Source organism: Dasypus novemcinctus, chromosome 14 (genome assembly GCF_030445035.2).
Source record: "Dasypus novemcinctus isolate mDasNov1 chromosome 14, mDasNov1.1.hap2, whole genome shotgun sequence".
Lineage (NCBI taxonomy): Eukaryota > Metazoa > Chordata > Mammalia > Cingulata > Dasypodidae > Dasypus > Dasypus novemcinctus.
In genome coordinates this window covers 32,257,238-32,274,144 of record NC_080686.1, presented here as the reverse complement: position 1 = coordinate 32,274,144, position 16,907 = coordinate 32,257,238, and the positions used below count along the sequence as shown (strand labels likewise).

At 42.1% G+C, this 16,907-nt stretch overlaps 1 protein-coding gene across 8 annotated transcripts in view; it reads right to left on the bottom strand.

The window, feature by feature from the left end:
• SULF1 (sulfatase 1) overlaps window positions 1-16,907 on the bottom strand; it is a 212,043-nt gene that overhangs the window by 42,802 nt on the left and 152,334 nt on the right. For all 8 annotated transcript variants that reach the window (XM_058275629.2, XM_071207847.1, XM_071207846.1 and 5 more), the window contains exons 10-13: window positions 15,122-15,250; window positions 14,797-14,853; window positions 13,851-13,980; window positions 2,351-2,567 (exon numbers count right to left, since the gene is read on the bottom strand). In XM_058275629.2, the coding sequence (XP_058131612.1) occupies window positions 2,351-2,567; window positions 13,851-13,980; window positions 14,797-14,853; window positions 15,122-15,250 (533 nt within the window). The remainder of the gene's footprint in view (window positions 1-2,350; window positions 2,568-13,850; window positions 13,981-14,796; window positions 14,854-15,121; window positions 15,251-16,907) is intronic.

Genomic DNA, 16,907 nt, shown 5'->3' with positions numbered 1-16,907 from the left:
AAAATAAAAGGAAAAACCATAAAGCTTCTAGAAGAAAATGTAGGAAAATATCGTCAAGACCTGGTGGTAGGTGGTGGATTCTTAAAGGAGATAAGAGGAGGACTGAGATGGACTACTGATGTTTAATGTATGCAGAAGTTTTAATTAGCTGTACTATAAAAGTGTAGAAATGTATAGAGTGGATGGTAACATATGGTAACAGCTAGTTTATAAATAGGCATGTGGCTGAAAATGGTAGTCTGGTATGTAAATGCCAATTGACAGAATGCTAGAGAATAATCTAGGAACTGAAGAGCACAGTAAACCATGAGGTGGATGAGAATTGTGGTTGATGGTACAGATGCAAGAGTGTCCTTTGTTAGCTAGAGCAAATGTACATCACACTTTTGCAGGGTCGTGGGAATGTGCAGAAGCATGGGAAAATACAAATGGAGTGACCTATGGACTGTGGTTAGCAGTAATAATATTCTTATATCCATGCCAAAGATGTACTGTGTTGATAATGGGGCAGTATGGAAAATGTGTGCCAAATGTACACTATGGACATGGTAACAATTAGATATTATCTTATCTGTAACAAGTGTTTCACCACAGTGTGGTGTGTTGATAGAGAGGTGTTGTTTGAGAATTCTGCACATGTGCATGATTGTTTTATAAGTTTACAACTCCTGTCATACAAAATATATTTTAAAAATAATAATAGGGTGGGTTGGGGGAAAAACACACCAAATATAAGGACTGTAATTAGTAGTAAGATTTTGATAATATTCTTTCATAATCTGTAACAAATGTTTCAGGACAATGCAAGGTGTTGGTGGAGGGTTGATGTATGGGACCCCTGTATGATGTTATACATCTTTTCTAAGTTCACAGCTTTTACTATACACTTATTGTTTATGTATGTTCATATAAAAATGATATAAAGGTAATAATAATAGGGTGGGTTGGGGAGAAATACTTTGGTTGGTAGTGATGTTTTGACAATGCTCTTAATCATTAGTCAAAAATGTTTAGTGGGAAGCAGACTTGGCCCAGTGGTTAGGGTGTCCGTCTACCACATGGGAGGTCCGTGGTTCAAGCCCCGGGCCTCCTTGACCCGTGTGGAGCTGGCCCACGCACAGTGCTGATGTGTGCAAGGAGTGCCGTGCCACGCAGGGGTGTCCCCCACGTAGGGGAGCCCCACACGCAAGGAGTGCACCCCATAAGGAGAGCTGCCCGGCGCAAAAGAAAGTGCAGCCTGCCTAAGAATGGCACCACCCACACTGAGAGCTGACACAACAACATGAGACAACAAAAAGAAACATAGATTCCCAAGCTACTGACAACAACAGAAGCGGACAAAGAAGACGACACAGCAAACAGACACAGAGAACAGACAACCGGAGCAGGGGGGTGGGGAGGTGGGGGGGAAGGGGAGAGAAATAAATAAATAAATAAATCTTAAAAAAAAAAATGTTTAGCAACAATGCAAGGTGGTAGTGGTGGGATGAGGTACAAGAGTCCTATATGATGTTATGTTTGTTTCGTAAGTTTACAACTATTACTGTACACTTATTTATGCATGTTAATGTGTGAGTGATATACTTAATACATTAAATAAACAAAACACTTGCTAAGGTCTTCCATTGTTTTAGTGAAATGTAGAAAGGAATCTCCATAGAAAAGAGTCACTTTGCATATTATTCCACTAGATGGCACTAGATGCATTCTTTTATGGAGGGTGCTAGATTACAGGTTTTCATAGTTTTGTAATTAAAGATCTCTCAGAGCTGCTTATTTGAGGAAAATGCTAGGCATTGCTTTCCATATTGGATTCGATTAATTTGGCCCTGTCATCCAATAAGAGGCAATGATATGACAGAAATATATCAAGTACTAACACACAGATTAAAATAAATGCCTTAAAAAAATAACTTAATGCTTTTCCTCTTAAATGAAATACCTAAGTACTGAAACCCTGGCATTTGTTTTCTAGCAATGTAAGGCAGACAAATCAGTATGTTAGTATTCGGTCAAACTGAAATTGACCTAAACCAAACCTCGCGGCCTTCGGTATAACCACATCATGGCTCCTTTATGTGTGGGGATGCTTGGTGTGTGGGGCTTTTATTGAATATATTTTCATTCTATGCTTAAGTGAAAGATGCTTATAAAGCAAAATTTCAAACTAATCTCACGTTTCTTCTTTTGAACAGAACAACGGCTCACTTTTGGCCCACTGGCATGCAAACAGCTGCCCAAACTGCATTTTGATAATACCTAAAATGTAGGGGCAGCCCTTTTGCCCCTCTAATGTCCATTCCCACAGGCCTCAGCCTGCCACCAAGGCAGCCCCAAGCATGTGGCTTACTTGGAGTCCCTTGGTTTCTCAGGAACTGCCTCTGACTCTTCCTCTGGCTCCTGCTGGCACGGAAACTGGCTTCTGCACAATCGCAGTCCTTGTCTTTGCCGTGGAAGCCGCGAGAGTAGAGGTTCCGCGTGCTCTGCCTGGCCGTGAGCAGGTCGCTGGGTCCCTTACACTTGTGAATCCGAAGCTTGCCGGCCGTATCCTCGATGCACTGCCACTTCTGCAAAAGCCAACGCGAAAGCGGGTTACCGATTCGGACCCAGGTGTTATTTATTAAGAACTGTTGCTCTCATCTTTGGCAATGCTGGTGATACCTTTAAAGAGTGAATGGGGAAAGGCAAACTTTCAAGTGACCCTGCAATAACTCAGTTCCCAATTGCCTTGATTATTCCTTGCATTGTAGGCAAATGCAGATGACAATGAAACCATTGGAAACCAGAACTACCTCAGTGGCCCAAGAGCCAAAAAATGATATCTAAATCCTTAGCGCCAGACTAAACAGAGTCTTGAATGAAACATGTAAAAGCCCTTAATTCACTAAACCACAGGACACAGCTGTCAGCGCTGTTTTCAGCAGACCCCTCTTTCCCTAGAAAAACAAACTTGGCTGCTTTCTTCTCTGCCTGTGAATTTCTAATGCAAGCCAGGGAAAAGTGGTACATGAGCAAGAGGGAAATGAGTTTAATTGGGACCCCGCACAGGGATAGCCAACTTCACAGACCCCAGACATTAGAAAACTTACCAGGCTTTCTTTCATGCCTTTTCCTTACCCACCTCCAAACACAGAGCCCTCCAGAAGCGCGAGCTGCTCTGCAAGAAGCATGCTTCACCTTCCGGAGAGATATACGGAGTTGGCCTGTTTTCTGGCGTGAGCCTTTCAGCAAGCCTCCTGCGGTTCCTTCAGTCCCCATTCTCAGCAAACCAGGGCACAGAATGGGGCCTAAGCACTGCCCTATGCATCTTTCGAATCATTCTGGCTGAGGTCAGGCCTCTTTTCCCTGGGGGTCATTATATGGGATCCTCCACACCGTAGGTAAGGACCTGAGAGCCTTTCTCCCGCTTTTTCTTTTCCCCTCTCTCCCTCCCTAACATGCTAATTTGGGAGGCAGGAAGAATATTGGCCTGAATTTTAAGTTGACCCGGTTGTTCTAGCCTGCAGTAATGTAGTGCTACCAAACTTGGGTTGATTTTTACTTCCATATCTAGTATCACCTGTGTACTTTTACTTACTACCTTTCCTTATATTGAGTCATTTTTAAAGTGTGGCCAAAACAATAATATCTATAAAAGCGTGTGTTTGTTGTGTGAGTTATATGTTTTCACATATATATTAAAATTAATAAAAGTTGTTCTTTCATGCACCACTTAAAATGGCCTCACTGACCCCCAAACCGTACTTGTGCCTTACCCTGGGTGATCCTGGATTACAAAGTGTCCTAATACAAGGAGAAGTCTGGCCAAGGGTCGCAATTGGCTTTGTCAGCAAACAAATGAAACTCCAGTACAAAATGGGGTACACCGTTCACAATGAACCAAGAGGCAGAGCGACGGTTCGTTTCCTCTTTAGGGAGCTGCATACCTTCAACAGCTGTTACACTTCTACCGTACAGTAGGGCTTGTTCTGTGACTTCACTTTAGCCCCTGCACACACACTCTTGGCGCTACTCAATTTGGTTGCTGCAAGACACCTCAGCGTTCAGCCTTCTCTGGTGGCCTGGCCACACTGTCTTGAACACTCAGTTGTCTTCTCCAGAAGTGGAAGTCCCAGAGACTAGACACCTACCTGTTTACAAAGTCATGAAAAGTCAACACAGACAAGAGTAGTCTAAAGACTTAGAGGTGATTTAACTAAAAAAATGTGATATCAACTTTAGCAGGCACTTAGAATTATGTCAGGTTAGCAGTTCTCAAACTTGGTCATGGTATAGGAGTTTTAAAGCTCCCCAGGTGATTCTAACGAGCCTTCAGAGGGACGAACCCCTGCTTTAGATTAGCAACTGGTTACTGGACTTCTTGGCAGCTGGAATGATGAATCCTTGAGAGGTAAGTATGTATGTGTGTGAGTGGGTGTGAAAAGGCAGCCGATTTTAGAAAGTAACTGACCTAATTAGGTCAGAAAGTGACTCCAGTTGACCAGATGCACACTGCCAATTCATCTATACTTGCAGGACTTTGTGCTATATTCAAGAGCAATCAATTTTTTCCACAGTTCGTTGAAAAGCAACAGAATTTAGGTTTAGCTGAAAACAACCTGTGGCCTATTCCATGGTTCTGCCCTTGAAGATTCTGGAGACCAGTGATTTCCAGGCTTGGGCAAACAGATATGTCCAATTAGTGTGAGGAGGGTCCATGCAATTCTCAAAAGTGGTATTTTTTTAAAAACCCTGATAGGCAATCCATTAAGAAACTATAAGCCATATGGAATTCTTGCTGGTGAAATAATAAAAATTTTCCTATCTCCAAATATTTGGGAATCAGTGGTGTCGGAGTGTCTACAGCTATCTTAAATCAAAATGGTTTAAGATTTATCCACCTGCCTGGGGGATCTCTACCTTCAGCATTTAAAAACAACAAATTGACTACTTAATATGGATAGAAGCAAAAGAAGCAGGCCCTACACAATTCACAACCAAGTGGAAGCTTAAAAAATGTTTGATTTTCTATCAGACAGAAAATTTTGGCTAACTGTGCTCTTGAAAAATAATGGCCTTACATCTTCACGTGGTTCCATTTTATATCAACTCTGGTACAAATACTAATCTTTAAATCATGCAACTAGTGAAAACTTTAATTTTATAACCACAGTGCATAAAAAGAAGTTCTGCCTGTTTTTTGGCCTGGAAGAGCAGAGACTCAAGCAGATTCCTGTAGAGCACAAACATGTAGGACAACTTTTAGGGACTTAGCCTATTTGGAATCCAACCTACATTTCTCCATTAGCCAAATTCCTTGTTGATTTTCTATGGGATATAGAAGAAGGGAAAGGGTGTTTCCTTTCTGAAGAGTTGAATATCATCACACTCAATGTCTGGCATTGTCCTTGGCACTGATGAATTGTACCATACAATATCAAATATATGTATATACATATATGCATGTATACAAATACAGGTACACACATTTAAACCCATATACACTATCATCTATATACCTACCTACATGCATACCTGGATAAAGCAAGAGCCAGCGACAAAAACGGCAGATATTTTCTATGCCATGGACCTTATGAAAAAGTTACTAGACTTTTACATATATGACATATGTATATCATAATATATATACATACAAATAATTAGCTAGAGGTTTTGAAAATTTTAGTTGCAGACATAGTAGGCTTTTTAATGAAAAGCAATTACCACACATTTGCCATAGTCATTTTAGTGTTCGATATCATGACAATTTTTATGGCTGAGCAATAAAATCTTGAAATAGCTGCAACTAAAATGGCCATCAGAATTTATAGAGGAAGGAGAGAGAAATTTTTAAAGGAATTGCTCTGAAACTCATGCCTCAAGCCATGTATAAGGCCAAAATAATAAGAGCGTCAGGAATCATAGGAAAGCTGAGCTCAGGTGAGGCAGGTGGGCTATGGGTCATGAAGTCAGGCCTTAGAAAAGAAATGGGTTTGTCAATCAAGTGCCCTTGCAGAAATGCAGAAATGCAGCTGCTGCTCTGCCTCCCTGTCAACTGCTCTCTTGAAGCTTATCACCAAATCTGTTCATTGCTGATTCCAATTGTCTCCAGTCTTCTCCCACTCACTTCTTCTGCTCATCCCTTTTTTCCTTTCCAGAACTACACCATCTCAATTCTCCTCCAGCCTCTCTGATTCATTAGTCCGTATCAAGAATTTAGCACTCCTTTATCCCACAAATATTTCCTTACATCTGTGGGCTAGGTGCTAAATAGTATTACCTAAATAATTAATGGCAAATATAAATTAAACTATTATTATTTCAGTCTAGCTTTTTCTACCACACCTGAGCTTGGAATAAAAGGCAAGAACCATGTCTCATCCTCCTGAATCTTCCTCACAGATTAACTCAGCACAGAATTACTGAACTGAGTTACTAGTGTTTTTGATTAAATATATATACCTGTATATAAATGACAATTGATGAAGAAGAGAAAGTTGGCTGTTTTGGTACATGAATTCACACCTGCAGCTAGTTCAGTGGAATCAAACCTCATGAGGAAATGGCTTTTGAAAAATCCCATTATTCATCATCTTCAACACCATCACTATCTATTGAACTCTTACTTGACAAGCAGTTTCTAGGAATTAACTTATTTAATCCTCAAAACAAACTCCAGCATTGCCATGACTCAATTTTTTAATTAGGGTTTTATACTAGCATTACCTATAGTCTGCCTAGGTCTTGGGAATGGTATTTCATACCCATATGGGGGGGGGGAAGGGGGAAGGTTAGTGGAAAAAGACTAACTTTTAAGCTAAAAATGCCTGGATTTGAATATCAGCTTCATCGTGTGGCTATGGGGCCCTGAGCAAGTCAGCTACACAGCTGAAGCCTTTGCAAGGTCAAGAGAATTAGAGAAAATGCATGGCGAGAACGCAGCCCTGGTAGGTGCTTTAATAAAGGCAGTTCATTATATCTTTATTAGTTTTATTCCTTAAGTACACACTCATTGTTTATTACTTAAAGGATTTGATCTAATGTAAACCTGATGAGGGGTAGCCATTTTTAATGGAGATAAGTATTGGGTTGGGAATCTGAAGACCTCAATTTTAATTTTCTCTCGCTGCTGGCTCTATGGCCTTGAGCAAATTGTAGAATCCCTTTGTTCTTGAGGATTCCACATCTGGTAAAATAATGCTTGCTCCTTCTGGCCCCAAGGATATGTCATGAGGATAAATTGTTGAGTGTTTTCAGAGTTCTGAGGAAAAGATGTACTGTATGAATCTAGAGCAGTGCTCTTATAGTTAGCCTTTTAAAATATTTATCCAATCCCTGGGCAAATTCATGCTTTCTGGATGTAAATTGTATATAATATAGTAATTATTATTTAGTGGGGAGACCATGGCTTTTGAATCATACAGATCTCGGTTTGAACTCTGGTGACTTAGGTCAAATTTTCCCTTCTGAGCTTCAGTTTCTTCACATTTAAAATGGGCATATTAGCTATCTTATAAAATAGTTTTCAGTTGTAAAATATGCCATGTATATTGCCTAGCATGACAGCAGATGATGCAGAACTCTGGCTACTTCCCCTTCCTGAAGCAACTACTAGAAATCATTTTGGTTTTTAAATTTTGAATTGTATACATTTTCCAGATTGGTTAGTGATTTCAGGGATGTTCTATATCTTATTTAGGCCACTTATGCCTATTTTCATGAGTAAGAAACAAAAATTTTGGCTATGCCTATTTAGAAAGTACTCTGCAATGAATTCATTCAGTACAACTGATGCATTTAGTAATTAATTTCACATACACAGATTAGTTCTTCATTATAATATGTTCTCTGAAATGGATCGATCATACAGTAATTTCCTGAAAACCTGATTATCCTTTATACAGTACCAAGATAATGAAAACCAGCATGGGGATATGGGCATAAAATTTTCATCTCAACACTTCTGAAATATGAAAAAATGGTACATATTTTTGTCCAAACTGCCATTTAGCTCAAACCATTATCAAATTTTATCACCAATATGAAATAGAATAACTTATGCCAAGGAGATTTATCTCCTATTTTCTTTGAGATGAGGTGAGGTTAGATAGGGAGGAAAAGGGCAAGTTGAAAGAGGGGAGAGAGCAGGAGAAAGAGAAAATGTTTCCTTTTTTAGATTTTAATCTGGAAAATCATTTGGGAAAGTCAATGTTGGAAGTATGGGGCTTGCAGTTGAGGGAAAATGAAACTGGTCAACTGACCATGGCCAAGAACCCAGAGCCAGGCACTGTGCAGGTACTTTCTATATTTTAATCCTATAACTTCTGCACCAACCCTCTGAGGCAGGTACAGTCATTATCCCCATTTTACAGATGAAGAAGCTGGGACAGAGTTAGGTTAAGTAACTTGCCGTGGTCACGTGCCAAGGAAGTGATGGAGGCAGGACTCAATTCCAAGGCTCTTGGTAAGGGTGCCAGTGAAAGAATGGTTTGGGGCAGGGAGTGAGGCTTTAGAGGGGCCTGGGACGGGGAAAGAGCATTTGGGAAGGCCAAGGCAGCAATTTACACGCAGATTAGAAAGTGGGAATGAGCACAGGATGGGGATGCAGGGAACCCCACCAGGGCGGGCAGCATTGGGGAGCAAGCAAAATGAGACCGTATAAATTAAACCAGGTGGGAGCCGCCTGGTGTGGTTAATCAGTGGCATGTTCTTAAATTTGCCTGTTTGTGACTTTAGAGCATCACTGAAGATGGTTTGACTTTTAACCCTGCTTTTGTATTTTGACAAGTATGCAGAGGCCGAAACATTTAGGTAGATGAATAATTGCTGTGAAGCATCCTTCAGTGTAAGCAAGAGCTGAGGGCTGAGGAAAGCACACTGGGGGCCCGTGGGCAGATGCGAGTACAGGTGGAGGATGGCCCTGGGGTCTTGGTCTTTCTGGCCGGGACCCCCTGGAATCAGGAGAACTGGGGTAGGGGGGGATGTCTATGGGCCAGGTTGCATCCTTAGCTAGGGCTCAATGAGTTTCTGGAAACAGACTGTCCGTTGCTGGCAAACTTAGAATTCTAGCCAGATCTTACCGGTAAGATCTCTATTCAGGCTTCACAGCCTGTCACAAAGGTCAGAGGGATCATTTTTGGATAAGAACTAGATCCTGGAGCCAAACCAGATTACATTCAACAAACTATATTCTAATCGCCTTTAAAATAGCTATCAGCTTGCTTGAGGCTGGGATCCTTTCATAATTTAAACAAATCTCTGATTTGATGGCATTATAATAGTAGAAGGAAAATAAATTGTAAAGATTCTCGAATTCAACTCAACAAAAGGATGTGACATATGTTCTATAAAAACATGCTGCATATTTTCCTTCTTAAATCCCAGAGACTAAATGAAATGTACTTCAAAATGGGACATCCAGGGAATTTCACTTTTATGTAACTCCTATTTCAAGAGTCAATAGTTGTACCTAGAAGAAAAAAACAATACTTCTCACTCAACAACAGCAGTTCTCAACCTTGGCTGCACACAGGAATCACCCAGGAGATTGAAAAAACTGATGCCTGTGTCGCAGCCACGGAGATTCTGATTTAATTAGTCTGGGGTGGGACCTGGGCCTCAGCATTTCTAAAGCTGCCCGTGCGTGTCTAATGTGCAGCTAAGTGTGAGAAGCACAACCAGAAGTGCTGTGGGCAGATCCTAAGACTCCAGCCTTTGGATCCAGCCAGGCAAATGCCATTTATAATCCCAAAGAGAAATCTACTATCTTGCATTTTTGCAGAGGCAGCATGGTGTGGAGAAGAAAGGGCAAAATGATGAGATGTAGGTTCTGGTTCTAAGTTTATAGCTTAAGTTTTCCGAACCTCAATTTCCTTATCAGTAAGTACACTGATGTCATTGAGCTAGAGCATTTCTAAGATCCCTTCCGATTTTGACATGCTATGGTTCTAGGCCTGGGGTCTTAACCCCATTAAGAAATACAGGTACCTTGGCTTCACCTCTAGAGATTTTAATTTAATTGATCTGGCATTAGGGCTGTGCATTCACATTTGTAAAAAAGCTTCTCAGGTGATTCTAATGTGCAGCCAGAGCTGAGCATCTCTGATCTATGTTCTCAGCTGAACAGAAGACTTTTAAGATAGGATTGGGTTTGCACTGTGAAGGCACCTGCAGGCAGGCATGTATATGTTGGGACATAAAAGTGCATGGGGTGTGATGCCCAGTTGAGAGAGAGGTGGAAATCACACTAAGTCTCATATTGATTCAGGAGCGTGGAAGTAAAGCAAACACATATGTCCATGTTGTCATAATTAGTCTCTGCTGGTTGTTGTATTCACACAGTAGAGAAGCAATGCCAAGTGTCTGGGATCCCAGCCCATTTTAATTTCCCATTGGCTTTCTCAAAAATGAAAACAACAGGTAAGAGGGCACAGAACAACAATACCCAACATTTGCATGCTGCTTCACAATTTACCTGGCACTTTACATATATGATACCATTTAATCCTCATAAGACTGAAATTAAACTCCATTTTAGAGAAGAGAGCATTTAAGACTCAGGAAAAATTAAGTGACTTGTCCAAGAATGCACAACTAGACAGTGGTGGATGCCAATATTCTAACCCAATTCTTCTTAGCCCAAATTCCTTTCTCCTCTCTTTATTCTACTTCATGGGTCCACATTCATTCAACTGGGAGAGGGTGCAGGAAAAATACACTACATATTTGAGGATTAGGAGTGAAGAGAAGGAGTCTAATACTGCTGATTTTTCCTCTATCAGATGAAGGGTCAAATTGAAGAGAGGATTGTGTTGCTTTTGAATGAAGGCATTTAACCTTGGTAAGAAGACACAAGCCAGGTGGGACGCTAATACCGAGAGAACGGCTTCCAAGCAAGTGAGTTCCAGCTTAACTGTCACCTTGATGCTGAATAATATATTCTCATTATTCTGTGCTCTTTCTTCCTCTTTTTAAATCAGCAAACTAACCAAAAAGATAATCTTCAAAGTAGCCAGGCAGAGCAATGATCCAAAATATATAGATTCTACAAAACAGAACAGAGCTCTCAGATTTGACCCACAGATCTGCTTTTCCTTCTTTTTAAATAAGATTCCTAGTTTCATAAATTACCTGGAGATCGAACCCAGGTCCTCATGCATGCAAAGCAAGTGCTCTACCATTGAGCTACATCCCCCACTGACCCACAGATCTGATAACAGGCTTGGAAATGCTTAATTTTTCTTGAAGTGCTCAGATTCTGAAGTTCTAGTTTAAGCACCAATAAGCACAGCTGCAGGTTAAAATAGTGGTTCTCAAACATCAGCAAGCATCAGAATCACCTGGAGGACTTGGTAAACCACATCCTGATGGGTTCTGATTCAGTAGGTGGCTGGAGAATTTGCATTTCTGACAAGCTCCCAGATGATGCTGATATCACTGGTCTCGGGACCCCATTCTGAGAACCAGTAGATTAGAGTAACAATTCACTAATGTCTTGAATACACCTGGAACTTGAGACCATCTGAAATACTCTCCAAGTCTTCACTTCTTAGGGATACCATTGTTTTCCTAGAGACCACTTCTGCCCGATTGAAATAAATCCTATAGAAAGAAATTATCATCAAGGCCATAATCTCATTCTTTGCTCCACTAATTTAGGCACTTCTAAAAGAGACTGTTGCCAGTGATCTCTTAAATGCACAAGATTGAATCTAAATTCAAATGATCCACATAGAAATAAAGCAGCAATGGAAAATGCCAGGGAACCAGATATTAAAGCATTTCATATGGCAGAACAAGTTTAGAAAAATATGAAAAAGCAAAACGAAGTTTTAAAATAGTTAGCAGTCAGTACATGAGTAAAGAGCTTGTGTCAAAGCATCGTAATCTAGTTTATGCTACATTTGCCCTTTAGGACATAAATTAAAATTTCAGCACAAGCCATATGGACAGGTTTGCAAAATTGCATAGTGAAAGGTAGGCAGTGTAACTTATTCCCAAACGGGTATAATACTCACCATTAGAGAGCTAAAATAGTAACAAGATCCCCAATTTGCATGAGATATATTTGACAGCAAGCATTTCCAGCTCCTGAATAAAGTAAATTAGCCTTTTGGGACTGGCTCATAAACATCATTTTAGAGGTTAAGGGCAATTCTTAAGTTTTATTCATAATAATACTTAAGAGATTCCATAAGCAGGATTTGAAGACTTCAAACTTAAAATATAATGAATAGGTCTAAGTTGCTCCACTAAACACTTGAAAATTAAGACTTGCTAGAATGCCATGGTTTTATCCCTTCTTTCAACAGCCCTTTCCTCCCCCTTCTCTTTTACTTCAAAGAGTCCTGTGTACAGACAGGCATGGGAAAACAGGTATTAGGATCAAAATGTTTATTGTTCGTGCCTATTCAATAAGCTAGATACCATATATCAAGAGGATAATGAAAGAAGCCATTTAAAAAACATCCAGGCTGCCCATTTCACATGTCCAATATCTTGAATTAGTGTTGGGTCACTGTGTAGATATCTAGAGGTCAGATAAGTGAAAGACTCTCAGACAACCAGAATGTCCTTTCACCTAGTTCACTGTAACCTATCTTGGAAAGCGGCAAGTGGCCTGAGCTTTTCAATCAGGTAACTCTTGTTTGGATCCCAACTCTGCCACTTGCCAGCTTCCCATCTGTAAGATGGAGATGATAAGGCCCAATTCACTCGAGCCATGTGAGGATTCAACTGAGATAATACACATAAAATCCCACGTACAGTGCATCTACATAAGACAAATACTCGGTAAATGTTAACTCTCCTCACTTTCCTTGATTCTGTTCGAAGACTCAATGATTTAGGGTGAAATTCAGTTCCTCTCTCATCGTGACACAGCATTTTCAATCAAGTGTTTAAAATTGTACTCAAATACACTTGTTTTCCTTTCACACAGGGCCCCGTTAACTCATCAGAGGGTATTTCCTCGATTCTTACGGATACGCTGGTGTTCTGGGTAGCCCTGGATTCTACAGCAATATTTCTACTAAAAAGGATTCATTCGATGAAATATTGGATGCCACAAGCTTTGTGCCCAGAGGTAGAAGTAAGCAATCAGGATAGGTTTCCCTTCTCATTCCCCACCCCTGGGCACACGTTCTGTCCCCCACCCTGGGCTAAGATGACATCTGACTTTAGCCTGGGGTCAGAAGGCCTCACCCAGAGGCTCAGCGCCCGCCCCCTCACAACCAGCAGCCTCTGGAGCACTCTGTGATGATCAGCTAATGCTGATCTCTCGGGTGAGAGTCAAAATATTTGTATTCTGGGGCCCAACGCTGCCACTTCCGGGATGGGGGACTCTGAGAATCAAATGCCCTGAGAGCGTCTTCGTTGGTAAGTCAGGGGGTCAGTCTAGGTGACCTTTGGGGGGATCCCCGGGATGGCAGCTTCTCTGCAGATGGAACCCGCCTCTGATCTTTCTGACAGAGACTCTCCAAGAGCACCACCTCTTTACACTGGAGGGGGCCTAAGCAGGGCTGAGGAGACCCAGCCTCCTGGAACCCCATGAAAAGCCAGTGTATGCTCATGTGCACCTTACTTTCTGTATCGAAGGTCTTTTTTTTTTTTTAAGGTACCAGCCCAGAGATTGAACCCAGGACCTCCTACAAGGGAAGCAGGTGCTCAACCACTGAGCTACACCCATTCCCCAATGAGAGTTGGTTTTCTCATTTGTTTCGTTTTTAGGAGGTACCAGAGATTGAACCTGGGACCTTGTACATGGGAAGCAGGTGCTCAATCACTTGAGCGACAGCCACTCCCCTGAAGGTCTTTTAAATTAGAAATGGAGAAGCATGTGAGTGGAAGTGAAGAAAAGCTGCGTCACTCACCTGCCCAGGCTGTTCGCAGGCTGTCTGGTACCTTGCCTGCTGGCAGAGCTCTTTGACCCTCTCATATTTGGGCAAGTGATTTGACTGTTGGATATTCTTGCTGGATTCTTCCTTCTTACGCAGAAATTTGCTTTGACAGAAAGGGAAAAGCTTCTTACTTGAGAAGTGATCTGAATTACCTTCCCCGTATCCACACTGTTCTCTTTTTCTTCCCTGCCACACGACTCCTCATTCTTCAAACAGCAAGAAAGAGATGTTAAGGCTCTCTCCAAAAGAGCTCAACATGTGATGAGTCCCTTGGGAAAAATACAAGCTGGGAAATATCAAGATGAGAGGGCAGGAGAGGAAGTGTCACCCCCTCCAAAAGCAAAATTTCAAAGTTTGGGACATAAATGTATAGTTTTATGGGCTCAAATTCCTTTTTAAAAGAAGACAATTATAAAATGCTCTTCTCTCTCCTAATTTATGTACGAATAAAAACAGGACAATGAACATTATGAATCAAAATGGGAAACCCATACATGGTTATAGAAATAATTACAATCACATACAACTTACATATTTAAAATTAGGAAAGACATATCGGTAGAAATGAAAGTAGGTGTCAGGCAAGCCTTGAGGGACTAAGAGAAAGACTTGGGAAGGACGGTTGATAAAGTCAATCAACTGCTCCAATTACGAACCGAAGGTTAGCAATGTCACGGTAAATCCATACCCGTGTAAAGGCTTTGATCCCACATTTTAAGAATCGATTCTTTAAAGTTCGGATGCAAGAATAATTACTCTGCTGGCTAGCGCAGAATGAGCAGCAAACCATTCAAATCTTGTGACAAGGTTTATACAATCTGCATGCTCAGTAGAGCCAAATAAGGGGAAAAAAATACCCAGCAGGGAGAGCTGCCCACTAGGACTGGTTCCCAGAAGCACCCCAGGAACCAATAATTACCCTCTTTCCACTAGGAATGTATCACGCCAAATTTTGGCCTTCTTGTTTGTTCGAAACCTGAAAGCAAAACAATAATATTTACTGTTGGCATCTGGACGTTCTTCCAAAGGGATTTGTGCTAACAGTTTATTTAAAGAAACACCTCTCACTTCCCACAGACCATGACTGCATCCTCCTCAATGTGCGACTCACAAACAGCCTAAAACTTCCCGGCTCGGGGTGACCCTCCCGGGCAAAGTGTACTTTGCCTCCACTTTTCTCAGCTGCCGGCTGGCTCTAGGCACCCGACCGCCGGGCCTGGCGGAGGGGTAGAGGATGGACGCACCTGTTACCTGGCTTTTCCATGTCCAGAAGTTTGAGGACAGACTTGCCATCCACGTCGGGAGGGGTGTCCAGCCCGGCGATGTCCAGGATGGTGGGGGCCAGGTCGATGTTGAGCACAATCTGGGGGACTCTGCAAAGGGACGGCTGTCACACTCCACACCCGACACCACGGGAGGGTGGCACTCGGGGTTGCTTGCCCAGCAGTGGTTCATCCACCTTTGGCTCCTCTCACCCTCTCCTCTCCCCAAGGATGATGGTTGCCGTTGGGCAGGGTGGGTGTGTGGTCAGCACACAAGATTAACCTGCCTGGGGGCACAGCCCATCACCCCCGGGCTCTGGTGGCACTGCCAGACTAGATGTGGTCGGACATACGGTTTTTGTGGGATGCATCCTTGCTTCTAAAACCTGACAGTCCATAACTCCTCTGTTGAAGAGAGCTTTTAAAAAAAAATCAATATTCTAAAACAGGCCACATGTTTTCATAGTTGAATCCAATCCATGCCACCTACTCCTTCCAGTGTAAAGCCTTCCATCTACAGATTTGATGATTCTACTGATCTTAAGAGATGTAAAGACCCTCCTCGGTTCCACTGCCCTGCCCCAGAGGCAGGATAAGTAAGTGGCAGAAGAGGCATGTGAGTGAGATTCAGAATATGTGTGTTCTGGGGCCCAATGCTGCCAGTTCCAGGATGGGGACCCTGAATGAGAATTAAATACTCCAGCAGGAGTCTTCATTGGTAAGTCAGGGGGTCAGTCTAGATGACCTTTAAGGGCCATTTCAGCTTTTGAATCTACTTCCTCTCTTTTACTTTTTCCATATTTCTTTAACGTACATGATCTCATTTTACATAAAACATTCTGATGTGATTGGCAGGGCATTTGAAATCCATTTTATACTGGGAAAGCAGAGATGCTACAGGATTGTGGCTTAAGGACAAAAGCTATGTGACAGAAACAGACCTCCAGTCCTTTAAGCCTTACTTCTTAAGAAAGTCATGCTTTCATTTTCTTTTGTAAAGATTTTTAAAATTAAAAACAACAACAACAACAAATAAAACCCATACAATTAGAGGATGACATTGGTTGTTTCGAAGCATGATGGTGTTAGATAACCAGCAAATGGCGGCAGTGTCAGGAGCTCTCAGAGTCAGCTAGTGCTGCAGGGTAGTTAGTAATCACCCAGAGCTGTCTAAAGCACCTGTTTGGGGGGCCCAGGACACCAGAAGAGCATCCTGCAAAATCCCTGAAAGAACGGAAGGAGGAGACTGCCCATCTGCCGAGAAGACTCATAAGTAGAGCACCCCATGCCTGGGAAGCCAGTGCCCATCCTCCACTGGCAGCACAAGCCGCCTCGGGAGCTATTTGTGGCTGGAATTGGAAGCTCCACTTCCAAAAATGGGGGAGGAAGAGATGACTGGGCATGAACTTCAGCTACTGATGATAAATTCAGAGGGCTAAAGTACAATCCTAAGAACAGCTGAAGTTTGAACCTAAGTCAGAAAGAGGTCAGGAGCCACCATTTTGACTCCACCCCCAGCATGATGGAGAGCCAGGCTGACTAAAAATCACAGTGAAGGTAGGGACTGGCTTCTTTCCACCCAGATCAGACCGCAGCTCTAGCATAGGCCCCAGCCCCACCTCCAGCAGGGAGGAAGCTGGGGGACCCACACCAGCCTCTCGGCAAAATAAAGCCAAAGCCATAGAGGACGGTGATCATTCTACTCTGGAGGCACAAGCTGCCTCAGGAGCTATTCTGTGGCTGGAATTGAAAGTTCCTTTTTCCAAAA